This window comes from Pleurodeles waltl, chromosome 11, assembly GCF_031143425.1.
Source record: "Pleurodeles waltl isolate 20211129_DDA chromosome 11, aPleWal1.hap1.20221129, whole genome shotgun sequence".
In the NCBI taxonomy this organism is placed as follows: domain Eukaryota; kingdom Metazoa; phylum Chordata; class Amphibia; order Caudata; family Salamandridae; genus Pleurodeles; species Pleurodeles waltl.
In genome coordinates this window covers 1002265005-1002291825 of record NC_090450.1, presented here as the reverse complement: position 1 = coordinate 1002291825, position 26821 = coordinate 1002265005, and the positions used below count along the sequence as shown (strand labels likewise).

At 46.1% G+C, this 26821-nt stretch overlaps 1 protein-coding gene across 2 annotated transcripts in view; it reads left to right on the top strand.

The window, feature by feature from the left end:
* Nucleotides 1-26821, top strand: part of ADGRD1 (adhesion G protein-coupled receptor D1) — a 634610-nt gene that overhangs the window by 493285 nt on the left and 114504 nt on the right. For both annotated transcript variants that reach the window (XM_069215354.1, XM_069215353.1), the window contains 2 exons: nucleotides 4267-4378; nucleotides 16680-16833. In XM_069215354.1, coding sequence (XP_069071455.1) covers nucleotides 4267-4378; nucleotides 16680-16833 — 266 coding nt within the window. The remainder of the gene's footprint in view (nucleotides 1-4266; nucleotides 4379-16679; nucleotides 16834-26821) is intronic.

The window sequence follows — 26821 nt, the reverse complement described above, 5'->3', positions numbered from 1 at the left end:
TCGTGGAGGTTTCTTGTCTTCGCAGTGAGATAATTTGAAAGCTTTGCTGGTTGTTTGGAGAATGTGTTGTTCGGAGATGTGTATATTCCTTTATGGAGCGATGGGCAGCTGAGCTACTTTTGTACACTAGCAGAACCTCTTCTGTGAATATCTGTGCAGCTTTATTTGGATCAAAGATAGGCCCTTGCCCAAGATGGCCCCTTGGGTGATGGAGATAGGCATGATAACTGCATGCCTGGAAATAGCCAGTGAAGTGCTTCTCAGGCAGGTTAGATGTACCAGTTGTCTTCCTGTTGTGCTGAGGCACTAAAAGTAAGGAACGGTCAAGTAAATTTGCCTAGTCAATTAAAGACATGATCATGGTATTGGTAGCTGGAGCATCTGGGGGAAGTTGGAATGGAGAAAGATTGACAAAAAAGTTTGCTTCAGATACAAAGCTCTTCTAGTGCCTTAATTCAGACAATTAGCAATACCCTTTAGAAAGGGTATTCGCCAGCCTGTTCATGGCAGTAAACACCGCCATGGAAAGGCTGGCAGAATGGGAGACTCGGGGGGAGGGGCCCTGCACTGCCCTGCCCCTGCATTTGGCATGGGCAGTGCAGGAGCCCCCATGCACAGCTCCATCGCGCATTCCACTGCACTTACAGGCAGTGGAATGCGTGATGGGTGCTGCTGCAACCGCTGCACCGCCACATTGCAGCCGGCTCCATTAGGAGCCAGCTGCAATGTTAAGGCCCTGTTCCCTGCTGGGCCAGCGGGTGGAAACACTGTTTCCGCCCGCCAGCCCAGTGGGGAAGCCATAATAGGGCCGGCGAGGTTCAGGCCCCACAAGCAGCCTGATGGCGGTATGGCACTGGCAGGCGGGCTCCGCCGCCCGCCAATGTCATAATGAGGGACTTTAACTCATGCCTTTGCCATGCACAGTTTTTGTCTTCAATAATTTGAGTTCTAATATTTCATTTATATTTTTAATGACGTTATAGAAGTTGTCATGAGTGCTGTGATATCTGGGGTAATTAGCAGTGCATGCTACTTACCCCACATATTAGAGCACGCATGACATCTTTTATAACATCACTGATAATATCACTGCAACATTTTCTGTAAAATTATTCATAAAAAAGTTTGCATGGCAGAGGTGGGAGTTATAATTACCTTAGGGCACAAATAATAGTTACTTAAAATAACTCTCACTTTAGCAGGTGAATTTCTTAAGTTCTGTACATTTAAAATGTACGCCTAACTAAACGTCCCTGTAACCTTTGTTTTTTAAGTGAATTTCTATGTTTTTTTAATTCTATTTCCAAACTATAACGTCCCTGTAACCTTTGGTTTTGTTCAGTGAATATATATGTGTGTATGTATAGTCAAGGTACACACATGTGGAATAAGGAAAAGTACATCCACACTTAGCATTATACACTTACCTTACACTTTTGGTTGTTGATATTATGGCCTTGTCATTTTGCACGCCAGTATTTTGGGATTCTGAGTCCTGACATACAACCGCTGTAATTAGGTTTATCTCGTTTTTACACACAGTGGCCAAGAGATACAACAGGCTACACCCCAATTCATAACAAAGCCCCACATCTGCTTCAATGCATTATTTTTGGCACAATTCTTCACATGGTGTAGTCTCTTGAAGTGTCTGTTCGTGGAGCTACAAGGGAACCGCTCAAGGGTGACCGTGCTGCATGGTACCCATCACACAGTTGTAGGGTCGCTGCTCACGGGCAGAGGCACAAGCCAACATCTGGGCCAGATGCGTGAAATAGGCAGCGGCTGGTGTGGACACAGGGGCTGCATGATGGTGCCAGCTGTTCAGGAGAAACAAGAGAAGATTTTTTCAGATGCAGGGACCCAGTATACATGCTCGCACCATCATCAGACACAGAAGGTTGGCAATGCAGTGTGTAGCACATGAGCTCACACATCTGGCGCAGACGAACCAGTGGAGATGCTGGGTGCAGCGCACAGGCCCACATGATCATAGGGTGCCGCAGCAGAGGAAGTTTGGCACGACTTCTGCTCCTTGCCTTTCTCTGCACTGGTGCACAGGGTTCCACTGGGTATTGCAAGAGTCAGATCCTCAAGCAGTTAGCCCACACCCTTGAGAGGAACCAATGAACTTAGGTTCTCATTTAGAATTTGAGGGGGTTACTCAGACTCAAACATGACAGATATCCCGTCCTCCGTATTTGGATCCCATTATAGCCTACGGAGATTGTAACACAGCGGCAAGATAACCTGTCCGCCAAACACGAAATCAGGCCCTTAGATTGCATTCTTTTCATTTTTCCACATATCCATGAGATCCAGTTTCAGGCTACACTGTCACTCTGAGTTTTCAGTAGAAACTCACTCCAGTAGCACCAAGCATATCAAGCAGGTGTAGTGTAAACAGCCTGGGTTCACTGTAAGAGGTGTGCAGTTTTGCCTTTTGGCTTCGTCAGATGTTGCACTGTCTGGATCACAGGCTGAACTGCCATAAATGGTTTGGGTCCAGGCCCGGTGCAATCACCGGTGTTTCCTAACTCCAAGATGATGATTCAGGTCAGGCAACGTACTTCGATTTGCATTCTGGAAGAAGTGGGGACATGTAAGGAGCAGTAGAAGGAGCATACAGGGAAGAAGGGGGACAGCACACACCCAGGAGGAACCCCAACATACCCCACCTCACATGTATCCAAATACTGAGGGGAGTGTCGGGGCCTCATCATGTATTACTGCACACATTTACCAGGACTGGCCAATAGGCAGCCTCCCCTCTTGATTTGAGGTAAAACGTCTGTATCCCAGTACTAGAATCAGCCTCCACCAACCGTTCATAATGTCATGCGCCTTGAGACCCTCATGGGTGAGTAGTGCGCTTTACAAATTTCTGATTCATTGATTGATTGATGGCAGAATCATGTAGGCGGTGGCCACCCATGTTAAAAAAAGTACCACATTGGGTGGCTCCTAATCACCCAAGTCCAGTACCCTGTTGGTGCGTAACATGCCAACATCAGTTCCACCACATCTAGGGGGACTCATGCAGGGTCTGCCAGAATGATAACATGAGGAGCATCTTGCCACTTGAATACACATCCAGAAACGTGCAAAGCAGCACTGCCTCAGGGTATATCCCAGGTTGATGACATAAGTGAAGGTACTTTTCTTCCAGGGTGTTGCAGATCTGAGTCAACACCACTCATGCAATCAGATTTCCTAAGAACTATCCATTGGTGTTTGCTCTACAGCTGGCTGAGCCTGCTGGATGCAATACTTTTTTTGTAGGGTGTGACAGGTTTTGCAGATGATGTATGAAGCATGACACTGTGTATCACTGTGATGATACCTGTGGTGAATCTGATCCGCCTTATAAGACCTGACTTAATATTGTAGAGGGTTTGTCACTTTCTGTGGCAGGGGTGATGCTTGACACCTCATATAATAAGTAATCTAATTTGTAAAACATGACACTTCTTATAAGTATTGCTTTTATTGTAGTGGGCTTGACAGTTCCTGTAGTAAACATGGCACTTTCTGTAGCAGAAGTCACTGTTCCTCTGCTGTTGGTGACATAGGTTTGAAGAAATGTAATATGGCGGACGTGAGACAGTTTGTAGAACGTGTACGCTTCAGGTAGTGGACAGGCCACTTCTCATTTAGGGGTATTATTTCATGTGATGAATATATCAGATCATGCCGCAGATGTGATATTTCTTCTGTGTTTGCAGCCTTTGTGATAATCCATGTACTAGCAGTACCACTTCCTTAGAATTTCCTTAGCGGATGCGTGATAATGGCAGTAATGAGTGTGGCAATTATTGTAGCGGATAGGACACTTCCTGTGGACCGTGGACTTATACCTGAAGGTGGTGTGATGCATGTTGTAGTAGATATGACTAATAGCATTTGTGGCACTTTCTCTTAGATATGACACTTCATGTGGCAAGTGTGGCATTTCCTGCAGCAGATGGGGCTGTCACTGTGCTAAATGTGAATGTGACACTTTTTGTGAAAGTTGTGACTGTAGAGTGATACACTTCCTGTGGTTGATGTGACTATTTTAGGGAAGGATGTGTTAGGATGACTATGACTCTTTCTTTGATGGTAGTGACACTTCCTGTGGTGGATGTCACACTTCCTGTGGCGGGGGGTGTCACTTCCTGTTGTGGGTATATAATTTCCTGTCACAGGTGTGTTATTTTATTGCTGCAGACAAGATACTTCCTGTAGCAGCCCTGCTTTACTAATGCACTTCTTCTCTCTCTCCAGCTCTGTCAGCACGATGAGGAACCAGCGGTACCACATCCATGCCAACCTATCTTTTGCCATCCTTGTGGCACAGATCCTGCTCCTCATCAGTTTCCACTTTGATACAGGGACAGTGAGTACCAGGAGTGGGGCAAATGTGACACCGTGTGTCAGGGGAGATGGGGTTACTCCAGCGCTTGAGGCATCCTGGGGAGGAGTACATAATAAGGTCAGGGGGCGTGTGTAATGAAGTCAAGGCTATTACCACCACTAAGTGAGGTAGGCTAGTCTGAGGGGAAAGTAAGAGTTTTCTAGAGGAGCTGCCGCATCTGAAATGTGGGTAAGAGAGGAGGGACAGTGGCATTGCAGTGATACCGTGGGCCCAAATGCGGCAAAGTATATACTTGCTTTCCCCCAATTAGTTAGTAAACCTACCATTATAGGGGTGCAATAGACCTCTCACAACTCAGGGCACATGTTAGAGCATATACTGCACTCATGAGAGATACTTTGCTGGGAACAGCGAGCCAGTCACCGAATCAAGCTTCATCCACAATGCCACCCCAGAGGCACCAGCCTGTCAGGAATCCTGTTCTGTGCTGAACCTGATTACTTAGGCCTTCCAGAGTCAGAGCTTGTGTGATCTCCCATTTCTCTTTAAACATGTACTAGGTTGTTGGCACTAGCGGTGAAAGTAGGGGTAACAAGACAAGTTTCTTGGGGGGAGGTGACTAAAACAGTGAGAATAAGGCCACCAAAGCTCACAGTGCAGAGACGAGGTCTACTCCAAATGCCCTTGTGTTTTTGTATGGGTTTCCCCCTGCCTTGGGGCCTTGTGTGTGGTGTGTGTGGGTGAGTGTGTTGCTACTAAATTTTCAGAGTTTCTGGAGCAGGCAAGCAGTTGTTTTGGCTCCAGTCAAGGCAAGTAGAGTAGGGGAGAGGTAAGCAGAATCATGCAATACGTGTAATACCAGTAGCATACCTTTAACATAGCACTCATACATAATCTGGAACAAGGTAAAACAATTGGAAAGAGGTGTATCCCCTGCAGTTGTAAAGAGTGGTTACGCAGATAAATGAATGTGGGTATGCGCACTTCCAGTACAAAGCACAGAACGGTCTCTAGACAGGCCCACCACCAAGAGCACATTTTCACAGTAGGGTTGTTAGCTCTTCATGGTGGAGCACATGGTGGGTGTGAGGTCCGGTGCGGCTGGTGGTGATAGGAGCAGGGCTTGGGACCCTGCATTAAACACAAAAGATATAAGGAGGTATGGCCACACTGAAGTTGCAGATGAAAAGCAATGCAGACAGAACCCTTAACCATGAGCTAGCGAGATACTAAGAGTTTTGTCTAGGTCAGTGGATTGAGGTCTATCAGTTTTGGAAGTTGATTGTATTACATTTACCTGAGGAGCCGCAGATGAGGATATGGTTTGGTGGACAGCACCACACAATCTCTCTGGTGTGATAGTATTAGCTGGCATTGAAATAGCCTGCAGAGGGGGTGGTGAGGACCATACATTTTTGGTGGCCCCAGAGCTGTAGCCAACCAGAGTCAGAATTGGTGCAGGGAGAGCTTCAGGTAGGTTGCAGTTAAGGAGGATGTGGGCTCCCCTCTGCAGAAAGTGAGGATAACTATGGATAGACTTAAATGAGCCTGTACAGGGCTCCGCTCACTTATGGCTAGGTTTGCGCTATTGAAATACCACATACATTATATTTGCAAAGATATCTCATAGATTACAATACTTAATATACACACTAAGCCACATTTGCTACCAGTGAATAGAGCGGGTTCTGTTGTCAGTGCCTAGTCCTGCGTCAGTTTCCTCTGTTGCGTGTGGCATACGAGCACCTAAACCCACAATGAGAAGGTTGGACTACAACTATAGTGATATAGTTTTGTGATCACTCCAAAAGTATCAACCGGGAACTGAAGGGGGATCTCTTGAGATCCCACAGAGGATTGAAAATGCACTAAAATCTGTGTCTTATATGAGTGGAAGTCCACACTCAAAAGTGATCCCACAGTGTGCTAAAAGCAAACACCAGCATGATTCTATGGTGAGATAAGACAACTGCACCGTATTCCCTCAGTGAGTGGCCTAAGGATATGTGTTAGTGTTTTTCCACAGTGAAGCCAAGGCATGCTCCTACAGTTTTCTTGGTTTGGTTACAACATACTATACCATAATTCACATTGTGAGTGGGACGTCTCCTCCAGTGTCCTCTGCTGGTGGGCCCATGAGGTGCTTGAGTGTGGTCAATTGAGGTTTCCATAGTAAGTTGATTTTGTCCTCAAATGTGAATCCATATTTGCTCTAAAATAAAATCCTTCAGGATTCCATGCTGGTCTGAAAATACACCCCAACGTAATTCCACTGTGAGCTCAAGGCATACTGTGGCAGAATTTCACAGTTGGTTGGTCATATATTCCACTACGTCTCCACATTGGTTTTCCACACTTGCTCCTGCATTCTACTGGATAGGGATTAACACAGAAACTACTTTACGGTGAGGTATATTTGTTGGCTCTCAATAAGTCCCAGTATAGCAGGACGAAATTTGCTGTCTGATTGAGGACGAGCATACCTGCTGCACGTGAAGTTCTATACTGCGTAAAGCATGATTTTTTTTAAATAATTCACATATGAGAAACATTAAACTTGCCTTCTTCAACTTTTTAATGAGTTTTCTCACACATGTAGAATGTGGAGATGTATTTCAGTAGATTCCACAGAATTACTCCATCATGACTGCTTGGTGGGTTGATAATGTACTCCAGTATGATTCTATGGAGGGATGAGCTCATACTGCAACTTGATTCTACCAAAGGCTTAAGACGTGGTGCAGTGCCATTCCATGGTCACTGAACATATTTTTGTAGGTGCTATCATATTGGGTTGAGGAAGCGCTTCCGTGAGCTTTCATTCTGGGTTTAAGATTTCTCCAAAGTTGTTGCACGATTTGCAGAAGACACATTACACCGCGATTCCACAATGTGAGCCACAAATACTGCAGCAAGACTCCATGATGGGTCGAAAATACACTCTGTGATTCCACTGTATGTCGAAGACATGCTTCCTGGTGGGGCTTATACGGTTGTGAATTTGGGTTCAGCTCCTATTTAATGAAGCATCTCAGCCACTGAATCAGGCGCAACTGATCCAAATGGAACCTGAGTTAAACGACTCCTCACTGAGAGAAGAATAGGAGAATAAATGCCTCTCGTAGACCACATGAAAGGTCTGTTCCTACAAGTTGACTGTAGAAGGATGTCACAGGGTTAAAGACCTGTTCTACGTGATTTCATAGATGGTTGAATATTTCCTTCAATTGTGATCTCATGGTAAATTGACAATGCTTCTACGTGATTCCACTGGATCTGGAAGACGAGCATCAGTGTGATTCCACAATGCACAGAAAATACTGAATTCAAGGCTGTACAGCATTTTATTTTATTTAGCTAATTATTTTTCTGTTTACACAGTCCTCTCCAGAAAACTCTGCTGGTTTGGGAAATGCAAGGAGCCCACAGCCTGGGCCATATTTCAGCTCTTGGAGAAAGGGTTATACAGTACATCTTCAGTTCAATGAAAACCTTTCTGGTTTCAGAAAAGAAAAAAAACAGCTTTAAGAGATAAAAGCAGCCTCAGACAAAACTAAAATGGTATACAGCCTTGAATTCACAGGAAACAAACACACAGTTGCATTTCCTCTTCTCTGTCTTCGTCCAGCACATGCAATTAGAAGGCTGTACTCAGTGAAATCGAAGGCAGGCCTCTCTTATAACTCTGACTGGCTGATGCCAACCAATCAGTGTGAAGGAGTGTAGGAAGTTGCCTCTGTATATACTATCTCAAAGTAAGAGATAGTGTGCATTGAGTCCAAGGGTTCCCCTTAGAGGTAAGATAGTGGCAAAATTAGATAATTCTAATGCTCTATTTTGTGGTAATGAGGTCAAGCAGTAGGCTTATCAGAGTGTAGTGTTAAGCATTTGTTGTACACACACAGGCAATAAATGAGGAACACACACTCAAAGACTTAACTCCAGGCCAATAGTTTTTATATAGAAAATTATATTTTCTTAATTTATTTTAGAACCACAAGATTCAAGATTTGAAGTAAATACATAAAATGCATGGTACTCCACATAAGTAAGCAAGGAACTTTGAATTCGAGCAGTAACATACACCGTTTTAGTTAAAATGGCAATAAGCTATTTTAAAAGTGGACACAGTGCAAAAACCAACAGTTCCTGGGGGAGGTAAGTATTGGCTAGTTTTTCAGGTAAATAAGGCACTTACAAGTTCAAGTTCCTGGGCATAGGCAGCCCACCGTTGGGGGTTCAAGGCAACCCCAAAGTCACCGCACCAGCAACACAGGGCTGGTCAGGTTCAGAGTTCAAAGGAGGGCCCAAAACACATAGGCTCCTATGAAGAACAGGGGTGCTCTGGTTCCAGTCTGCCAACAGGTAAGTACCTGCGTCTTCGGAGGGCAGACCCAGGGGGGTTTTGTAGAGCACTGGGGGACACACAAGTAGGCACACAAAACACACCCTCAGCGGCACAGGGGAGGCCGGGTTCAGTGTGCAAAGCAGGCGTTGCGTTTTCAGTAGGGATCAATGGAGGGACCCGGGGGTTACTCTAGCGGTGCAGGCAGGACACAGGTGGGCTTCTCGGGCCAGCCACTGACTGGGCTAGGCAGAGAGTCGGCTGATGGTCACTCCTGCTCTGGAGTTCGGTTCCTTCTGGTCCTGGGGGCTACGGGTGCAGTGCTTGGTCCAGGCGTCGGGTTCTTTGTTCCAGGCAGTCGCTGTCAGGGTGAGCCTCTGGATTCCCTCTGCATGCGTCGCTGTGAGGTTCCAGCGGGGTCGTCTCGTGTTACTCACAAGGTCGCAGTCGCCAGGGAGTCCTCCCTGTAGTGTTGGTTCTCTGGAGCTCGAGCCTGGGGCGTCGGGTGCAGAGTGTGAAGTCTCACGCTTCCGGCGGGAAGAGTGAGTTCTTTAAAAGTTGCAAGAAAGTTGCAAAGTTGTTGCTGTTTGTTAACAGTGCCGCTGTTCTCTGGAGTTTCTTGGTCCTTCGGGTTCAGGGCAGTCCTATGAGGCTTCAGAGGTCGCTGGTCCCTGTCAAATGCGCCACTGTGCAGGTTCTTTGAGTCTGGAGACAGGCCGGTATGGCTTGGGCTAAGTCAGTTGTCGTCTCTGCAGGGCTTTCAGGTCAGCAGTCCTTCTTCTTTGTGTAGGTTGCAGGAATCTAATTTCCTGGGTTCTGGGTCTCCCCTAAATACTGAATTTAGGGGTGTATTTAGGTCAGGAGGGCAGTAGCCAATGGCTACTGTCCCGGAGGGTGGCTACACCCTCTTTGTGCCTCCTCCCTGTGGGGAGGGGGGCACATCCCTAATCCTATTGGAAGAATCCTCCAATCTCAAGATGGAGGATTTCTAAAGGCAGGGCTCACCTCAGCTCAGGACACCTTAGGGCCTGTCCTGACTGGTGGGTGATTCCTCCTTATTTTTCTCATTATCCTCTCCTGCCTTGCTGCCAAAAGTGGGGGCAGTGGCTGGAGGGGCGGGCATCTCCACTAACTGGGATGCCTGGGGTGCTGTAATAAAAGGCATGAGCCTTTGAGGCTCACCGCCAGGTGTTACAGTTCCTGCAGGGGAGGTGAGAAGCACCTCCACCCAGTGCAGGCTTTGTTTCTGTCCCCAGAGAGCACAAAGGCTCTCACCCCAGGGGAGCAGAAACTCATCTCAGTGGCAGGCTGGCACTGACCAGTCAGTCCTGCACTGAAGGATTGGGTAAATTACAGGGGCCATCTTCTAAGATGCCATCTGTGTGCATTTTGTAATACATCCAACACTGGCATCAGTGTGGGTTTATTATTGTGAGAAGTTTGATACCAAGCTTCCCAGTATCCAGTGTAGCCATTATGGAGCTGTGGAGTTCGTTTTGACAAACTCCCAGACCATATACTTAGTATGGCCACACTGTACTTACAATGTCTAAGAATAGACTTAGACACTGTAGGGGCATATTGCTCATGCAGCTATGCCCTCACCTGCTGTATAGTGCACCCTGCCTTAGGGCTGTAAGGCCTGCTAGAGGGGTGACTTACCAAGCCACAGGCAGTATTTTGTGGGCATGGCATCCTGAGGGGGATGCCATGTCGAATTTGTCTTTTTCTCCCCACCAACACATACAATCTGCTATGGCACAGGGCCCTTGGTACCACTGGTACCTTTTACAAGGGACTTATCTGTGTGCCAGGGGTGTGCCAATTGTGGAAACAATGGTAAATGTTTAGTGAAAGAACACTGGTGCTGGGGTCTGGTTAGCAGGGTGCCAGCACACTTCTCAGTCAAATCAGCATCAATACCAGGCAAAAAGTGGGGGGTAACTGCAACAGGGAGCCATTTTCCTACAAGGTGTGTTTCACAAATCTGAAAATGTGTTGGTATGACTGAGGGATAAGGAATGAGGAGTAGGGATGATGGATGAGGAGTAAGGATGATGGCTGAGTTATGAGAAGTAGGAATGATGGAAGGTGAATGAGAAGTAGGGATGAGATGCAGGGATGAGAAGTAGGGATAATGGAAGAGAAGTGGGGATGATGGAAGAGAAGTGGGGATGACAGAAGATAAGTAGGGATGATGGATGAGGTATTAGAAATAGGAATGATGGAAGATGGATGAGAAGTATGGATGAGAAGCAGGGATGAGGTATGATAATTCGGAATGATGGAAGATGGATGAGAAGTAGGGATGATGAAAGAGAAGTAGGGATGAGAAACAGGGATGAGGGATAAGAAGTAGGGATGATGGAAGAGAAGTAAGGATGATGGATGAGAAGTAGTGATGATGGATGAGAAGTAGGGGTAGTGGATGAATAGTAGGGATGAGAAGTAGAGATGATGGATGAGAAGTAGAGATCACCCATGCACTCATCAGCAGCAGACTAGAGTACGGTAACACCCTCTATGCCGGCACCATACTCAAGCTCAAATGCAAACTCCAGAGAATCCAGAACACAGCTGCACGCCTCGTCCTTGGCCTCCCCCGCCACAAACGAATCTCACCACACCTCAAATCCCTTCACTGGCTCCCCATAGACAAGAGAATCACTTTCAAGATCCTCATCCACGAACACAAATCCCTCCACAACACCGGCCCGACCCACCTCAACGAAAGAGTGAACTTCCACGCTCCCACCCTCAACCTCCGATCAGCTGACCTCACACTAGCTACAGTCCCCCGCAGCCAACGAACCACCACAGGAGGCAGGGCCTTCTCTTACTTCGCCCCCACAACCTGGAACTCCCTCCCCACCATCCTACGCAAAACCAAAGACCTCCTACTCTTCAGAAAAAAACTGAAGACATGGTTGTTCGAACAGTAATCCCTCCTTACCCCCCCTCCCCCACAAGCGTCTGGAGACCCTCACGGGTGAGTAGCGCGCTCTATAAATTTTTTGATTAATTGATTGTATAACAGATGAAATAGATGAGAAGTAGAGATGATGTATGATGGATGAGAAGTAGAGTTGATGTATGATGGATGAGCAGTAGAGATGATGAATGAGAAGTAGGGATGGTGGAATTGAAATAGGGATGGTGGAAGAGAAGCAGGGATGATGGAAGAGAACTAAGGATGATGGATGAGAAGTAGGGGTGATGGATGAATATTAGGGATGAGAAGTAGGGATGATGGATGAGAAGTTGGGATGATGTATGGTGGATTAGAAATAGGGATTATGGCTGAGAAGTAAGAATGATGTATGATGGATGAGAAGTAGGGATGATGTGTGATGGATGAGACGTAGGGATGATGGAAAGAAAGGAGGGATGATGGAAGAGAAGCAGGGATGTTGGAAGTGAAGCAGGGATGTGAGACAACAGGGCTGATTGCAGAGGCCCCCTAACTTTTTGCCCCCATTTTTCACTTTTTGTTGGTGTTTTCCTGACTCTGATGGTGTCCTGGGTTCTGCTAACCAGTCCCAGGGCCTGTGCTCTGTGTAAAATCAGTATGAAAATTAGGCTAATTATAATTGGCTAAGTCAACCTACCTATACGTCCCTAGTATATGGTAGGGCATGTAGGTTTAGGGACCCCAGCATAGGTAGTGCATCCATTGGTACACTGCTGAGATGCCCAGTGTCATTTTAAAGGCAGGCCTGCCTTGCTGGGTGCTTTTAAATTAAAGTTACATGCAAATTCGACTTTGGAATTAAAAGTAGTTCCAAAGCCTTAAACTACCTTATTTTTACATATAAGTCACCCCTAAGTTCCCTATGTGCTCTTATGGCTGGGTGCCATGTAACTATAAGCAGGGACCTCATAAAAATGGTTTTATAAGCCCTGGTGAGGTAAAACAGCCAAATTCGTTTTCCCTCATTGTTGTGAATGGCCTTCATAGGCTAGAATGGGGAGACTTTATTTTAATTTTAAAAGTCCCCTTAAGTAACAGATACCACAAGTTTGGTATCAAATTAATTGTTATAATAAATCCCACAACTTCCAGTTGTGGGATTTAATATAACTTGTTCAGGTAAGGAGTTTTAAACTTTACCTGAGAAGTTGCCAACTTCAGCCCTGCAGTATGTTTGCTGCTTTGCTCTGATTGGCCATCCTCTGGCAGCCTGGCCAGTCTGCCTTGATGAGATGTGAAGTGGCCTGGCTCAACACAAAGAGATGTGCCTGGGGGAGGAGATTTTCCCTCAGCAGATGGGGAAGCAGGAAGGGGGAGGGCTGCCAAACTGGTCTTCAAAGGCAGGGAACGACATTTGGAGCAACCCAGTAACACCCTCACATCCTGCAAATCCAGACAATTAGGTGCCCCCTTCATTAGATTAGAAGAGGACAGGAGAGGGGTGTATTTATGATTTTTACCCATAGCAGTGGGTGAGCTCAGCCAGATGTAACCTCCAAAAACCACTTTCAGCCATGATGGATTTTTGAGGAATGTTGCTCCCTGGGATTGATTTTTGCCACACTTCCCAGGAAATGGTCATCACAGGGGGAAGTACCCTGCCCCTGGTTGGAGAACTAGGACCCCCCTGTTTTTCACCCAGGAGCAAGGATAAAACTGGCAGACCTGCACCCACACCTCAGTTCCCTACGAGATCCCTATCAGATTCCAAAAAGGAAGAACTACAGAAGAAGAAGGACTTCCCTACTGGACCACTGCACCTGGTCACTGCATTCTGGAGGACTGCACCAGCTGCACGCTTGGGCTTCACCACAAGAAGGACTTTGCCTGGCTTCAACTGGTTCAAGGAGGGACTCCCTGTTTGCTAGTGAAACTTGCCAACCAGAGTCCCCTGCACCAACTCCAGAAGAAACTAACCAGCTGACCACTGTCCAGTGGCCAAAAAGGAGTTTGCGCCAGGTGCATTCTGGGAGTTGTAGTCCGCAGCCTCAAGGAGCTTCGCAGAGCTTCTGGAACCTTAGGGTGAACTGTGGACCTCAAAAGAACCTTAAAAGAACATCTGGAAGAATATCCAGAAGTTTGGAGAACTTTTGGAAAAAAGCTCCATAGAGGGACGACCCACCACAGCAACTCTAGCCGGCTTGCCTGAACCGCGACCCGGCCTGACTTGCAGGACTTGCAGGTTCTTCCCGGTGAAGAAAACCTCCCAAAAAGTGACTAAGTCCTAACGTAGGAAGTTGACCTGGACCTCCCAGGCAGTGTGTCCGAAGAGGGCTCCAAGGACGTCGGATCAAGATTCAGGTTTGCCCCGGACGAAGGATTTTCACCTTGAAAAAACAACTAAGTCTGAAGGTAAAAATCTCCACCCAGGGCTCCCGCGACACATATCCGAGGAAGACTTCCTGGAGTGTGGATTGGACTGGCAGGTTCGTCCTGCTGAAGAAAATCTCCAGAAAAACGACTAAGTCCTAAGGTAAACTTTTGACCGAGGCCTCCCGCCAGCTGTTGCTGAGCCGGGCTCCATTGCGGTCGGCCTTAAACTTTGACTTTGCCCCGGTCGAGGTCCGACCAGATGTCCAGTTTGGCACCCTTTGTTTCTATGTGCAAGAAAGCATTAATTCTTTAAAAATTAATATCTCCGGTTCCCCTTATCCAATTTTATTCGTTTTGGTGTCATTTTAAACTGTTATTTAATTACTGTTTTATGATATTTGAATGCTTTACGCTTTGTCTCCTAAGTCAAGCCTTGTCAGTCGTTGCCAAGCTACCAAGGGTTGAGCTAGGTTTAATTTACTGAGACCTAACTGGACCTAAGTGGAGGTTAGTGGCCGATTGCTAAGTGTAGGTATTTACCTGCCCTAACCAATAACCCATTTTCCAACAAAGGATGATGGAAGAGAAGCAGGGATGATAAATGAGAAGCAGGGACGAGAAGCAGGGAGGAGGAGTGAGGAATGAGGATGTCCCAGAATGGATGCTATACCCACACCTGCTCCTTGGCCTAGCCAATTCCCGGGCGTGTGCACAGCCCACAACAGCAGACCTGTTTTGTCTGCTTAAGCAGTAGTGTGCTTCGTTGCGACTCATCTACCAGAAGCTGCCAATTAAGTTTAAACGAGAGGGGCACGGTTGGTGAACTGCGAGAGTGAAAATGAAAGGAAAGTATAAAAGAACACAAAGAGGGCGGTGCCTGGCTTAATAAACAATTTGCTTGTGAAGCTTCATTTTAAAAGCCTTGCTACAATTTGGAATGTCGGTTTCTATTCTCTTATTATATTTAATAATAGAACACCATAAGCAAGTTACAAAGTGGAATAGAAATAGCGCGAGGGCGTGTGAGGAGGTGAATAGTAAAGCTGATCTATGACTATTTCAGTTTAAAAAAAATAATTAAACACCATAACCAATCTACAAAATGGAACAGAAACAGCACAAGGGCAGGTGAGGAGGTGAATGATAAAGTTGATCTGCAAAGGAAAAGAAGCAACAGGGTTGGGGCAGGTGGGAGGAGCCAGAGTGAGTGAAAAACAAGCACTTCCAACTACCAAGGGGAGGGTGTGGTAAAGCGCAACAGGGCCAGTGCAGGGTCTCCATTTTAGTTCCCACACTTCAACTTAGCGTTCCTTTCTGATGGTGGCTTTTAGATCTTTTTGTCACTGAGAAATCACTGTACATGCGGCTTACTTCTCATAAGTGTACCTGCCTTGTGTTCTGAACACTCCATCCAAAGCTAGGCATAGAACACAATGCCCTAGGATTATGATTGTCCATTGGAGATAGCTTTTCACTTGCAGACATCATCACATCGGTTATACACCTCTGACACAGTGCGATGTGAGCAGTGCTTTCATTATAAAAACTGCCTCTGTGCTACATTCGGCAGAGGAGCATCTCTGCTAGGATGGCCCTGGAAGGCGGGGCGCTATGGCCAAGATGCAGCCCTGCTGACTCTAACCTCTATCTTGCAAGGTACGATAGCCTGCACTAACCTAGACGGGCCTCCCGGGAAATCTTGCCTAGGTATGGGGGGTCAAGCTATCCATATTGATCTGACAGAGGGTACTCCCACTGCACTCTTGGAAGTGTAGGAGGTAGCAGATAAGAGTATAACAACCCAGTAACATTACCGTGGTTGATTTGTTTATCTTTTCACTATTTACATAAGGGTGGTCACCTTGCTTTGTTTCATTTGCCTAACAATGACAGCACATACGTTTTGTACAAGAATATGATTATTGCAATAAATATTTCGAGTCTTTCTTGTGTATGCAGAGTGACAAGGAAAGGGCAGATCTGTTTCCAGGATTTCCTTGGGAATCTGAGTAGTCATGTTCAAGGTTGTACCCTGGAATGTTTAGGGGTTCAGATGTGGCACTGTGAGCTCTGTAGGAATTGTGTCAATATTTCCTGATCAGACAGTTGGACTGAGTCCTTTATACCCTGACGTGTATGTTGATCTGATACATAGTCCTACTTAATTCGTAGTAACCATCTAACATTGGTGGTCCTGACATATGCAGGTGGGCCCAGGGCCTCCCTGGAGTAGTACCCAACTCAAGAATTGTGGATGAGGAGAGAATCCTGGAGTTTGACTGACTGGAGGGAACTCAGTGCCATCCGCCATACCCTGAAAGTATCTGCACGTTTTTGGAAGGTTTGGAAGTCCAAGTCCAGACATCATAGCGACATAAACTTGTTTGCACGTTAGTCACAATTTTGTCCGCTTCATGAATAGTTTTCAAGTCCTGGCATCAATGTAAATTCTATTTAGGTGTGTTTGTGCTTGCTGTTTGAAAGCAGACAAGTGTAAGAGTGTCTGTTCTCTGTTACTTGTTGCTGAATCAATCTTTTGAACAGGGATTTGGAGGAGTATATGAGGGAGCATGCTTGTAGGTGGCCTTGAAGCATCTTACATCACATATGCACTCCTGCACTCAGCAGACATATAGAGTATTGTAAGTAAAGTGTCCAGAGTATAATTTAACTGGTGTATTTCCTGCTTGCAGATTCCATGCAAAGTCTTGGCTATTCTCCTACATTTCTTCTTCCTGAGTGCTTTCGCCTGGATGCTGGTGGAAGGACTGCACCTCTACAGTATGGTCATCAAAGTCTTCGGGTCAGAGGAAAGCAAGCATCTCTACTACTATGGCATTGGCTGGGGTAAGGGTAGAAGTGTTCTGTGTGTCTTCTCTGGTATGAAATGATATGCTTATGTGTCCTCCAGAGCATCCTTTACTCTGTCTTGATGTGTTCAGTGATCGCACTAGAACCAGGACGTCTGCACTACTGGTGGCAAAGGGCCCGATGTGCAGGCCTCATGGACCAACATCTGCACTCTTTATAAATATATGTTAATGTTGTGATCTGTCCACTACATCAAGATAGATCAACATTGCTGGGAGAGTATGTAGAGATGCACAGCGCAGGTCCATTCTGGAGTATGAGTGCTATACTCTTCATGGCCACTAAATGTCACTGATGCATCATTGTCTTGATGCTCCATAAACGACTACAGTCAGTGTTGAACTGTGCCTGGCCACAGGGGTCACTTATGCTCCACAAGCCAAGATCATTATATGTGGATGAAGTTTGGGCTGGGTTGGTCACTGAAAAGGAGCCACACACTCTGGAAAAGTAGGAACACCAATGTTATTCATCCATCAACATCAGCCGCCTGGCAGCTACTGTCCATTAGAATCCTCCTCCTCAACGGTGTCCCACGCAGGGAACTTACCCAGCAATCCACTCAGCCTTCAGTGTTCACATCACATCACTCACCAAAATAGCATACTGACTGACCACATGAACAACTTCTTTGCTGGACGACTGGAATTATGCAGCAGAGAAGAACTAAATTATGCAGCAGGGTTGACATAATTAGCCAGCAAGAAAAGGCAAATTATACAGCCTAATACTTCACATTTTATGACAGTATATCATCATTATTTTGTGTTTTTTACACATACTAACAGTCTATATGCAAAGATTTCACTTCATTAATACCAACTTCACAGGCAGCTACAGTAATAAACAACTGAAAGATAGCCAGTCAACCTGTACAAAGGACTTTCAATTGTGCTGTAACACGTGTCCCATGTTTCTGCATAGGCGCTGAAAGTAGTGGTGCGGGGTGGGAGGAGATACTGCAGCACCCCAAAATAACCATGCTGGAGTTCAGGAGGTGAATGACCAATAAAGATACCATTATACTTTGCTTTTCTCATGCCACATCTGCTGTGAGTTCAAAGATAGAAGTCAAATATCAACAAAGTTTAACATGGAGATTTGTGTTTACTTTTTGTTCTCTGACTACAAAATGAGAGGATTATTTAAAGTGAACTATGAGGCAGTCTTGCTGTGGCACAGAAAATTAGAAAGGACACGCTGTAGGATGTCACTTTTTTAACATAACAAATTGTAAATACCTCTAAATGTACTGTACAAATATTTAAATATATATATCAGTACTTAAGAAAACACAAAGCATTTTTTGTAAGTCTGAAGTGTGACGGAAACAAAGATTTGTAATCAATAGCGTAGCAAGAATACCTTGCGCCTTGGGGCAAGCAAGACAATGGTCTCTTTGACTGATAGACTGATATGTACCAGTAAAATACAGCACTGTTAGGGTTTTATGGGCCCTCAGGGATCTGGCCCCATCAACGGTAGGCCTGGGCGGAGTTCGCGGAGTAGCGGAACTGCGTTAAGAGACCAAAAAACTCAGCCACACTATGCAGAGCTCCACAAGTGGCGGGTGCTTGTCCCGCGCTGAAAAATCAGCACGAACGGCACCGCACACAGTTCTTTTCTGCCGCTCAGTAGATGTTCTACTCTAGCAGCAACTTCCGCGGAGGGTATTGATCGTCTGCAACTACCTGCGTTGAGAAATCTCGCTAGGAGGTGGTGATTTTCCTCGTTCGCGCTCGACACGAACAGGAAAAAAAACTTCACCTCCCTCTGCTATTTGGAGTTTTTCAGAACTCCGCACTCTAAGTGGAGTGGGAAAAACTGTGTAAACTCGTGAGCGGAGCAGAGTTCACCTCCCACCTGTGGTCAAAGGGTGCTACGCCCCTATTTTTAACAGGATCAAGACACTTTACTGAGTGATGTGCAAGTGATAGTTTGTCAATGAAACCCGATTCCACACTTTGTTGTTTGTGAACTATGTAGGTTTATCAGTAAAACAACGTCTTTGAAAATGGACTGGCCATATCAAAGGGAAATGGGCTGTCCGTAAATGTCAGTCCGCTACCACACTACGCATTAGTAATATATGTGGACAGATTATGCCAAAATGCAACACCGGCTACGTACCACACCCTTACCACTCTCATGCATCATGAGCGGGCGTGCCTCGCTGCCTACACTTGTTCTTTGTGTGACATTTGGCTTTTTCACAACCCACGTGACTTCAGTGATGTAACATTGACGGCAGCTCCCTGACTCTGAAGATTGTTCCAGCACCGCTGCGTATTTAGTAAATTTTGATCCGATTGAGCTTGAAACAAGTTTTTTTTGTTAAAATCTGCACATAATGCAGCAGATGATGGATTAAGTGACAAATGCGGCAAGTCCATGAATGCAGAATCTTATGCTTACAATAATTCTACTGGCCCTGGATATGGTGAATTAAGCTGTTACTTGACATCCAATTTTTACAAACTAGCTATTCCCTTCGCTAAATTAAAAAAAGAATCAAATGCATCTGTGCAGATAACCTAAGCAGAGAGGCCAAGGATACAATGTGCCTGGATTCTGAGTTTCCCATCCCTCTGGTACGTGGCACGAGGCGGGCTATCGCTCACGCAGATAACTTCAGTCTTGGACACTTTCTCAACAGCACCTTTCATGTGTTCCAAAGTCTTGTAGCTTAGGTTGTAGCATATACTTTCCAAACAATTCTCTCACACGTACATGTGGGGGGACCACTTTTGTACTAGAATGGCCCTCTTTATTTGGACTTAAATATGTTTCTTTTAAAAAGAAGTCGTTTTGCCCTTGTAGGTCTCCAAACCAAGATGTCCATTAAGCCTTTGCTTAGACCCATCTTTGGGGTGATTTCCACACAGGGGCGGCTCCTTCGCTATGACGAAGGAGCACTGCCCACCTGGCTGAGCCAGGAGCAAAACACATAAAACAGTAGTTTACTGCTGTTTTGTTTTTGTGCTGCTGGCTCAGCCAGCAGTGCGGGAGTGAAGGGCCTGGGCCATGGGAGGGGGGAGGAGGAATGAAGTGCACCTAAGTGCGCATGTGCGTGTGGCTGGCCATCTTCAACACAGCCGGGCTGGAGAAACTGCACATACCACAGGGCTGTGTCTGAGGGGCTGGTCAAGCCGCTTAGACCAAACCTGGTGCTGCTTTCATGCTAGGTGTAGCATGAAAGCAGCACCAGGATTGCTGGGGAGGCTGTGCTTGTGCCCCAGTGAATGCTGGGACACCACATCCAGGCAAGAGGAGCGCAAGGTGGCAGGAGACAGTGGCATCGTGGTGGAGGTAAGTTTATTTTTTTATTATTTTCACCCCCTACTCTGTCTCCATTTCCCCCACCCACCTCTCCCTTTGAGAATTGCGGCAGCTGCTACTGTCTCCACTGTGCATTGTGGGTAATATGGGACACAGCTTCATCTAGAGCTGTGGGCTCTATTAGAGCCATAGGTGGTGGCAGGAGTTGCCTTTCTCTTTCTTTGGTGCTGAGGGAGCAGCTGATGCTGCCACCTAGAAGGTCTTATCAGAAACAGTGGGAATATAATGTAACCTCATTTCCTCCTTGACCTCAGACTCTGGGAACTTTTGTCACAAAACACCAGTCCCAACTCTGATGTTGGCTACTGGTGGTTCTCTCTCTGGTTGTTGATAGACGATGTGCATAAATGGCAGACATCTTGGAATGGTAAGCTACAATTTTATACTTTACTCTTCCAACATGGCCGACGGCTAAGTTATAATGATAAAATTAAAATAATATTGTGTGCACAAAAAAGACAGCAAACAGCCCAGTAGCACATTTGGGTTGCTGGGCCTGGGGGAAAATAAACACATAAAAAGCATTGGCAAAGACAAGAGGGTGCTACTTGCCTATTAAAGTTGAGACTTATTGCCATTTTAATCCACAAAGTGCATGTCAAGAAACGTAACATATATAACTACTGTTCGTTCAGTAAGTATCCCTACAATATTGCCAAAAAGTTAAAACCACAGATCTATAAAAAAATGTGTGTTAAATCCAGGAGATTCTGCCAAATCTTTCGATGATCACTTAAAATATATAATTTAAAAGAACACAGAAAGAGAAGGCAGCATAGAAGGGACACATTACTGAGTGAAAAGTCCAGTACACTGACATAATTGTGGGTAATTAAAAAAAAAAAAAAAAAACTTTTATTAGTATGCACATTCCCCGTGGATTCATTTTGAAATGCATAAAGCGCAATCATAAAACTAACCCAGGCTGATAAATTGTGCCCATTTTTCGTAATAATTATAATTCATTTGCAGGCTTGACCAGCAGCAAAATGGGCATTACGCTGTATGACTTTTCGCTGTCCTTTCATTTTTAGTTATTTTGGTTGGTAGCAGTTATTTTCCGGTAATGAGGGGTTAGCAATGGCAAGTAAATGAGTCCGCAAGCGGAGGGGATAATTTTGCAACAGGCTGCGCCATATTTCGCAGTTATGTTTGCAAGGAGAGATCATTAGGGCCTGGCTGCACAGTGGGCCGTGCAGGGCCGCACAAAGGAAACCCATAAAGGCACCTGGAACACAGCATTTTCATTTTTTTTTTTTTTTCTTCATTTTCTGCGCTAATTTCTTACTTTAACTTTTTGTCCTTAAAGGATCTGTTAGCCGTTCTTGTATAAAGGCAGCCAGCGACATGTCTGTCACTTCGAAAAACCTTTCCTTCGAAAAACCTTTCCTTCGACATGGCCATCCTCACGGCCTGCAGTGACCACCTGTAGCAGATTCACTCTTCTGAGGGCGACGAAGAGGCGTAAGGGCGTGAGCTGCCATCCTTGGAGCGGGGAAACTGGGTTTGAGTTTCTACATCGGCTCAACATCCTCTCATAATGGGCAAATGACTTGATCTTCCCGTGCCTACAATTCAGTCCCTTGAGAACCTCATGGGTGATTTGTCGCACTTTGCAAATCATTGATTGATTCATTGGAGCTGGGGAACTAGGTTTGAGTCTCGACGTCGGCTCAGCATCCTGTGATTCTGGGAAAATCACGTAATCTCCCAGTGCCTATAATTCAGCACCTCGAGACTATCATGGGTGATTTGCTGCACTTTACAAATCATTGATTGATTGATTCCTACTTCTACTAGCCACAGAAAGTTGGCACGAGAGCCATGTTGAGGTCATAAGTCGTTTACACAGGTATACTGCTGTAAAAGTTACACCGATGCAATGGTCTGTCTTTGTGACAAGGGTGTACTGCTTCCTTGGTAAAGCTTTGAACCCCCTATCTGGGTTTGTGGTGTTTGGCCCAGCTTAGCTTGCACCTGCTAATTCTCTGAATGACCCTTCTCAATATGTTCGTCTATTCAGAGTTTACTGCCTGAAGTTCCCAAATCAAGATGGAGTTAAGTCTTTTCTTGTGATGTCAGTTTCTGTTTGACCCATGTATAAGGAGACATTCGTAAGTGGTGCATGCATCACAATGCATTTGTCGCTGTTTGATGTACTGTTACACCACGCACCCCTCACATATGTTTATTGAGGTTAGCTTTGTTTCGCAGAACAAACTACCGATGCAGAGCCAATGAGTCCATTCATGAAAACTGATTCACCCTAGTGGATCCTTCTGACCCAGCGGTGTGTGAGATCAGTCACAGCCCACATCTGATCCATGACATAAGAATTAAGCAGCTTTTTCCCTTGCACCAGAGGCTAACTTCTTTGTCACTGCCAATGGCCTTAGTCTTCTCCTGGTCTGGTGTTTCGTCCAATCTAGAAGTAATCGACTTTGTGATTCTATGCATTTACTTTACTAGTGATTACAAATTCTCTAGCTGCTGTTCTGGAAGCTTCTCATCTTCATTTGCGGTAAGATCAGGGTTGTTCTCGGGACCCTGGAAGTGCTGGTGCATTGATAAAACTTTCACTGGAGTGCCCATGCAGTCACAGGTCATGGCCCTAGTACATCCTTCCCTGGTACAGGTCATCTAGGGAAGGGTTGAATTACCAAGAGACTGCCTTCAAAGGCCATGGAAGCCCACCTCAGATCTTCCTTTAAGCCCAAGGCCCACACCGCATTAAGTACACCAAAGAGATCTGGTGTAATTTTTTATCTCATACTTTGCACCATCATAGTGATCTGTCTCAGGAGAAAGACATACCTCATCCTTACCCCAAAGCTTTGAACCCCTGTTAACCATTTCACACTCTAAGAAGCATTGTCTTTCATCTATTTCGTGGTGGATGCCTGCTCCTCAGCCCTCTGCTTGCCCTCAATTATTTTAGGACTGGCATGTCTGCAGTTTGGTATAGGCCCCCAACATAGAAACAAAACTCTCTTCCTTCATGGGATGTGGTCTTCCCCTGTGGTGGGTCTGTTTGGTTTCTCATTGGTAACTCTGCAACAATAGGAAAGGTGTCTTGGCCGTCCTACTCTAGAATGAGCCGTCTCCTCTCTTTAGCTAATGTTCCAGTCTGGTACCCTTAGACGCACAATGTCTCTACGGTGTTTTTTTTAAGCTTTTCTAGATAGTGTGTGTCTGCGGCTGCAGGGACTCTAACTACTGTTTATATGAAAAAGAACCTCTTAAGTGATCTGTGAAGGCTTACAGAGGTTTTTGACAAGCTTATTGTCGGTATGCACTATTTGTCATTCCTACAAAAGACATCAGAAAATAAGTTATGTGTCACTCCAGCCTAACTAAGAAACTGAATCTTGGGGGCTCCCGAGAGCCCTCAACTGTTCTTTTTCCATCTGAAGTACTTACAGTCCAAGAGAAGAAAGAAAACACAGACCACTCTATCTTCTCCGTGAGTCCCACAGTTGCCCAAGACAGGGTCTTACACCAGCATCCTCTGTTCCTGGGAGTTGTCGTATTAGCTCTTAGATCAAGCCTCATCACGGCCTCGTACATTGAGGAACACTGACTTCTTGGCATTTGAGTGGGAAGTGCATTAAAGTGCATTGTAATAATGCCATCATACATGGTCTGAGGATGATGAAGAAGGCTCACACAGGCAGCACAGAGCTGAAGTTTATTTCCTTTTATTCTCAAAGACTGGATCGCAGTTCTCCATGGAAAGTGTTTTTCTCTCTCTGTGAACAGCACCAGACCCCTACTCTGTTTAAACAAATCATGTTACAGCCAATTAAATTCTCTCTGCAGGGTGACTGGAGTCTTGAAAGTGTGCTCTGAACCACCTCTCCATCACTTTCCTTTTCTATAAGGAAAAAAGATTATCAAGGCAGAGCCGGGCACATGCACCATTCTCTGCAGGAATGACCGCTGACACCGCTGCCCCAGAGAATATTGAGGCATGGGATCTTCCATGGATCAGCAGATTCAGATCTCTGTTTTCTAGTCTGGTTGTGGAAGAATCTAGATGTGTTTGGATTGGTCCTAGCTATCAACCAATTTCTTCAGACATTTAGACGCACTGTTTGTCAATCTGAGAACACCAGCTAGAGTACCAACTCTACCTCAGACGTCTGGCAAAAAACAAAAGTCTTAACCTGGTCCTGAAGCCTGATTGTTTTTATCAGAAGGGACTGGTAACTCCGCTTCAGTTAATCCTGATCTTTACAGTTCAGTACATAATACTCAGGTTTTCATGACAGACGGCCACACTGCACCCACACACAAGACTACGAACAGCCAAGCACCACCCCAGTGCATCCTGCTATGCACCAACTCCTTATGCAAACAGGCCATGGAAATCTGGGACACCATCACCACCCATGACCCAGATGTCGCCTTAATCACAGAAACATGGCTAAATCCCTCCTCAAATCCTAACATTGCCACTCATAATGGCTACAAGATGATACACCAATACCGCACCAACAAACATGGTGGGGGCAGCGCTCTCATCTTCAGGGAAACCATCCATTGCACCATCACCAATGACAACCCAATGCCCCTCAAGGAGCACCTCAATTTCTGACTCCAGACCAATGCCAACACCATGATGCGAGACACCCTCATATACAGACCTCTAGGACCAATGCCAGCCTTGAGCACTGCCTGCCGCACCAACCAACTAAACCCCTGGACCCCCACCAACGACAAAGAAATCGGCAAAACCATGAACTCCATCCACTCAGGCTCCCCAACAGACCCTTGCCCCCACCACATTTCCAACAAGGCCAGCCAAACCATCGCTCCCCAGTTCTGTGCCGTCATCAACAGTTACTTCGACACCGCAACCTTCCCAGACGTTGGGAAGCACGCCGAAGTCAACGCTCTTCTCAAAAAACCCAAAGCACACCCGTAAGACCTCACAAACTACTGACCCATTTCTCTTCTCCCCTTCCGCGCTAAGGTCGCTGAGAAGATAGTAAACGCACAACTGTCTCGCTTCTTAGAAGAAAACAACATACTCGACGCCTCTCAGTCTGGATTCCGCAAGAACCACAGCACTGAGACTTCCCTCATCACATAATTACAATGGAAAGTGACCAAGAATGTCTTTGACTGCCTAAGTGGTCTTGACTGACTTGGTTTCTTTCAGTGATCGCCCATTCTGCCCGACTCAATGCTCTTTTTTTAATCCTTATTTGTTGTCTTTGTCCTGAAGTTCCTGACTTTTCCTCCATGGATCCTCCTTTTTCCCCCATGGATCTTCCCTCAGCCCCACCCTCTTCAACATCTACATGGCTCCTCTCGCCAAAATCGTCCACCCCCATGGCATCACCATCATTTCATACGCCGACGACACCCAGCTCATCATCATCCTCACCAGGAACCCAGCCACCACCAGGATTAACCTACACGCCGGACTCCTCAGCATCGCCAAATGAATTACAGCAAGCCACCTCAAATTAAACCCAAACAAAACAGAGATCATCCTCTTCGGCCCCAAACAAGACAGCATGGAACGACTCCTGGTGACCCACCACCCTCGGACCACCCCCAACACCCACGCACGCAACCTTGGCATCGTTCTGGACTCATCTCTCTCCATGACCCAGCAAATCAATGCCATTTCATCCTCCTGCTTCAACACCCTATGCATGCTACACAAGACTTTCAAATGGATTCCTTTAGAAACAAGAAGAACAGTCACCGACGCCCTCATTAGCAGCAGACTGGACTATGGCAACGCCCCCTACGCAGGGACCACAGCCAAGCTTCAAAGAAAACTCCAGCGAATCCAGAACGCAGCCGCACGTCTCATCCTCAACCTCCCTCACCACAAACACATATCCACCCATCTCAGATCCCTACACTGGCTGCCCATCAACAAAAGGATCATTTTCAAAGTCCTCATCCACGTTCACAAAGCCCTCCATGACACTGGACTGGCCTACCTCAATGAATGAGTAAACTTCCACATACCAACTCGACAGCTTCGCTCCGCCAACCTCGACCTCGCCCTCGCTACAGTCCCCCGGATCCAACGCACCACCTCTGGCAGCAGATCCTTCTCCCACCTCGCCACCAAGACCTGGAACTCCCTCCCCACCAACCTACACAAGACCCATGACCTCCTAACCTTCAGAAAGCAGCTCAAAATGTGGCCTTTCGAGCAGTAACCTCCCCCCAGCGCCTTGAGACCCTACCGGGTGAGTAGTGCGCTTAAGAAATTATACGATTGATTGATTGATCGCCACCACATTGTCCCCCCGCCATCGACTCCTTCCACTACATCCTACACAGCGATCTCAATTTCCACCTTAACAACCCCAATGTCACTGACTCCACTTTCCTCGTAGAGAACCTCAGTAACCTCAGCCTCACCCAACTCGTCACCAAACCCATCCACAAAGCCGGACACTCACTGGACGCCATCTTCACGTCCAGCAACAGAATCAATTTCATCCACATCACTGAACTCACCTGGACCGACCACGTCATCGTCCACTTTACAATCTCCAATTGCCAGTATACCACCTCCAAGAACCTCAGCCCTTCCACCGAAGCTGGGGCAAGGTAACCAAGAACCTATGAGCACAGGCCCTAGGCACCGCAC